At 39.6% G+C, this 4,444-nt stretch overlaps 1 protein-coding gene across 1 annotated transcript in view; it reads right to left on the reverse strand.

The window, feature by feature from the left end:
- Positions 1-3,594, reverse strand: part of DBR1 (debranching RNA lariats 1) — a 12,232-nt gene extending 8,638 nt beyond the window's left edge. The window contains exons 1-3 of the mRNA XM_007947495.2: positions 3,398-3,594; positions 2,547-2,671; positions 573-653 (exon numbers count right to left, since the gene is read on the reverse strand). Of these exons, the coding sequence (XP_007945686.1) occupies positions 573-653; positions 2,547-2,671; positions 3,398-3,594 (403 nt within the window). The remainder of the gene's footprint in view (positions 1-572; positions 654-2,546; positions 2,672-3,397) is intronic.
- Between the last annotated feature and the right edge of the window lie 850 nt (positions 3,595-4,444).

The raw sequence follows: 4,444 nt of genomic DNA on the forward strand, positions 1-4,444 counted from the left end.
TTCATTCAGATATGTTGTTGTTGTTGTTGTTATGTGCCGTCGAGTCGGCCCCGACTCATAGCGACCCCTCCTTGGGTTTCCGAGGCAGTTATCACTACAGAAGCAGGATTGCCCAACCTTCCTTCCGAGGAGTGGCTGGTGGGTTGAATGATTAAGTATACTGTTGTATACTGACACAATACTAACCACAAATTAAAATAGATGGATTACATGTATCAACATAGATTTCAAAAACATGTTTAAAAAAAGCAAGTTGCAGAAAGATACAAGCAATATGATACATTTATATGAAGTTTAAAACATTCCATATTATACATTGTTTAAATCTCTTACCTACCTGGTAATGATACAAAAACAACCAACAGAATGACAAACACCAAATTCAGAATAGTGACTGACTGCCTGGCAGGAGAGGGAGGGAAAAAAGGAGAGGCAGGGGATTGAGGACAGGGAAACAATGAACTTGAATTTTATCTCCACTATTTTATTTCTTAAAAATCACTGTATTATGTTTAAGTTATTCTAGGCATGGAAGTTCTGAAGTCTAAAAATAATTCTCAAAATAATAATACCTTTTCGATAGTCATGAGATTTAAAGATACCAGAGATCCCACCAATTCTTAAACCTCGGTATTTTACCACACCAGCCAAACCTGAAAAAAAAAAATATGCAGTTAAAGAGTTAATATAGGCAAAAGAAAAGTGATATCTTTCCTAACTGAATAAACCATTTAGTGGCTTAGATTTCCATTCAGTCTTAAAATTATTTCAAAATTAAGCATCATGATGAGATTATCTTTTACGCTGTAAGATGTAAACAACACAAAAGGTAGGCTGACCCACTGCCATTGAGTGGATTCCAACCAAATAGGTCAGTGGTTTGAACCCACTAGCCCCTCCACAGAAGAAAGATGACACAGTCTGCTTCCGTAAAGATTTACAGCCTTGGAAACCCTATGGTGCAGTTCTACTCTGTCCTATAGGATTGCTCTGAGTTGGAATCTACTCAACAGCAAAGGGTTTGGTTTGGGTTTATTTACAGATGAAGAGGGAAACGTGGAAGAAAATTAGACAAGAGACTAAACAGAAAGGAAGGGACAAATGAGGTAACATATTAAATGGGACACAGGCAGAATTTGGTACCTTAACTGAATATGGGGATAAACCAAACCAGCTGCCATCAAGTGGATTCCAACTCATAGAGACAGCACAACTACCCCACAGGGTTTCCAAGGCTGTAATCTTCACGGAAGCAGACTGCCACATCTTCCTTCTGTCAAGTCAGCAGCTAAACACTTAACCACTCTACCACCAGGGTTCCTTAAATATGGGGACAGGGTAGGGGAAAGAGAGGGAAATACCCTACAATAGATTTAGATGTTACAGATCTCAAAGTCAACAGGTACAAGATGTAAAGAACCTGCACTTTCTATCTTTCATTTCTAATTGATCATCGACAATTTCACCTTTTGTCAATATTGCAACTGTCAAAGGATGATCAAGCAGAAATGAAGTGGAGAAACTGAATTCCTGAAGCTATAGTTTCATCATCAGAAAAATCTATAAATAGTTCTAGAGAAAAATACATTTAAATAGAGATGAAAGGACTGTATAGTTTAAAGGCACTAAAATTGAAACAGAATCCTATCAAGCCTCTAACTAAATCTAATGCCAGTTTCCAGGAAATGCATAGGACAAAAGGAACAACTTAAACAACAACACAAGAAACCCAATCAGCTAAATTCAAAATGTAGGAAATTCTACAAAACAAATTTCCCATTTCTTCAACAAATAACTAACATGGAAAACAGAAAGAGAGAAACAGTATAGACTAAGAAACTTCATGGTCATGGTAACCAAAGAAAATTTGTGGATCTTGCATGGATCCTATATGAATAAATCAATTGTAACACAGACATTTTTGAGATTATCACGTAAATCTGAACCTTAACTAGGTAATAGGTAATAAAAAATTATTGTTATTTTACTTAGGTATAATAGTATTGTAGCTGTAGTACTTAAAAAGTCTTATCATATAGAAATATAAACTAAAGAATTTACAGGTAAAATAATATGATGGATAGGATTTGCTTCAAAATACTCCAGTCATACCCACCAGTTCCCACCACCCCAAAAAAGGAAATGCTTGGAGAGTAGGGAGGATTGAAATAAGGATGGCAGAATGGTAATAGTTGCTGAAGGTAGATAATAGGTAGAGATTCATATTACTTTTGTGTATGCTTAACAATTCCCTTACAGAAAAACTTAAAGGTCTTTTTTAAAATATATTAATTAGAAGAGTAAAATAAAATAAAGGGACTGCAAATAGTGTGTAAGTTCTTTGCAGTTAAACATTCCTATTTTAAAAAAAAAGTAGAAGCATGGCATATTTCCATGATTAACTATTTAAATTTTCATAATTAGCTATTTAAACTAAGTTGCATTTGCAAAACACCATATAATCTCAAAATGCTGCCCAACTGGTCCACAAATCCTGACAATCTCTTCCATCCCATCAAACCAAAAAATTACTGAGAAACACATACCTAAATAATAAATGTTTGGTGCCACCCAACCACCATATGGTAACTCCTGCAAATGATTTGAGGCTTCATGGTTTCCCCCAATGAAGATCGTGAGAACTGGGGCCTTTTTCTCTCCAGAGTAATACCTAGAACATCATAAGGGTAAAGCTGTCAGTTACCACAATTAGGCGGAACAGAAGGAAACACCTGAGCACATCATTAAAAGTTATAAAATCCTTTCTAGACGAATTACCCAGTTCTACCCTTGTCGCTCTGGTAGCATAGTAGCTAAGACACTTGCCTGCTAACCAGACGGCTGGCGGTTCAAACCCACCAGCCACTCCTCGGAAGGAAGGTTGGGCAATCCTACTTCCGTAGTGATACTGCCTCGGAAACCCAAGGAGGGGTCGCTATGAGTCGGGGCCGACTCGACGGCACACAACAACAACAACAACAACCCTTGTCGTTAAGAATGAAGAGCTGCCACGTTAAATTTAAAGCCAATGTAAATTCAATGAGGTCAAGAACTTTGTCGAGTTCTCAGCTATAATCTCAACTTCTAAAGCCGAGACTAGTACATGACAAGCGTCCAACAATTCCTGGATCATTAAATGAACTAGCGACAGAGTTCTATTAAGAACAAGGTAGACAATCTAAATCTGTCAGTTTCCCTCCGAGTTCTAATTCACTCCCCTCAGGCAGCAATCCCTTGTGAAACTGATAAATCAGGAGAAACGAAAAGGAAAGTGACATTTACTGAGCGACAGGCCTTGCAGACACAGCGCGAACAAAGACAAGAACTCAAAGGGGGCAATCAGTGGCGGCAGGGAATTCTAACTTCGCGCAGTTTCTCTCCCGGCCTTGCCTCTCACCTGTAGAAGGTCTGCATGTGACGATACTTGGGCGGCACCGCCATGCAGCGCAGGTCGGCCTCGTTGCGCACCGCCTGGAAGTCTCCGCAGCACAGCAGCAGATCCACTGGTCCCGGGCCGCGCTGCTCCGCCAGCACCAGCGTCTCATAGATCTTGTCCAGCTCGCCGTGGCAGCAGCCGGCCACAGCCACACGCATCCTACCGGCCCGAGGTAATAAGTTGCTGGCAACGCCTTCGACCAGTCAGGCCAGGCCCTAGTCGGGGAAAACGAGACTAGTGGCACAACTCCCGCCAACATTAATTGAGCCGCGGCCGAGTTCAGACTCCTGCGGTATATCTCACTTCCGGTTTCAAAAAAATCTCGCGAGAGAGGGTTGGGGACTGGACTGGCTAACCTCAGGACTCCAGGGAGCCTTCAAATTGACTCTGGTTTATGCTATTGGCGCGCGTGATTGAGTCCTGGGAGTCTAATGGATTGTAAAACTCAAAACCAGAATAGTAAATAAAAACCCTATAAATCGAAACTTAATTTAACAAAATTAAAATTACTTAAACAAGTGGACAGGGTATTTTCCTAGAATAAACTTTTGAAGGTAAACATAATTGCCTGATAATGAATTAGAAATTGAACAAAAGATTGAAAAAAAAAAGACATCTCTAATAACCATAATTCTAAAATACAACTTTTAAACACACTGAAGATTTTAAAGCTACCCCCTAAGAGTTTCTAAAATTATCAGTTATTAAAAAGGTGGAGGAGGAGTACATCAAGGACTATCAACAACAAAGTGAAGAGACAACCTACAAATGGAAGAAAATTTGGGGAACCATCTATCTTATGTTGTTGGGTGACACTGAATCTACTCCAACTCATAGTGATCCTATACCACAGAGTAGAACTTCTCCATAGGATTTTTAAGGCTGTAGTTTTTACAGGAGCAGATCACCAGGTATTTTCTCCCCATGGACCTTTCTGTTAGTAGGCTGAGCACGTAAACCCTTGCACCACCAGGGCTCCATATATGTAATGGTTTAATATCCAGAAGA

This window comes from Orycteropus afer, unplaced genomic scaffold, assembly GCF_000298275.1.
Source record: "Orycteropus afer afer isolate SDZICR_OR568_19922 unplaced genomic scaffold, OryAfe1.0 scaffold00188, whole genome shotgun sequence".
NCBI classification, from domain to species: domain Eukaryota; kingdom Metazoa; phylum Chordata; class Mammalia; order Tubulidentata; family Orycteropodidae; genus Orycteropus; species Orycteropus afer.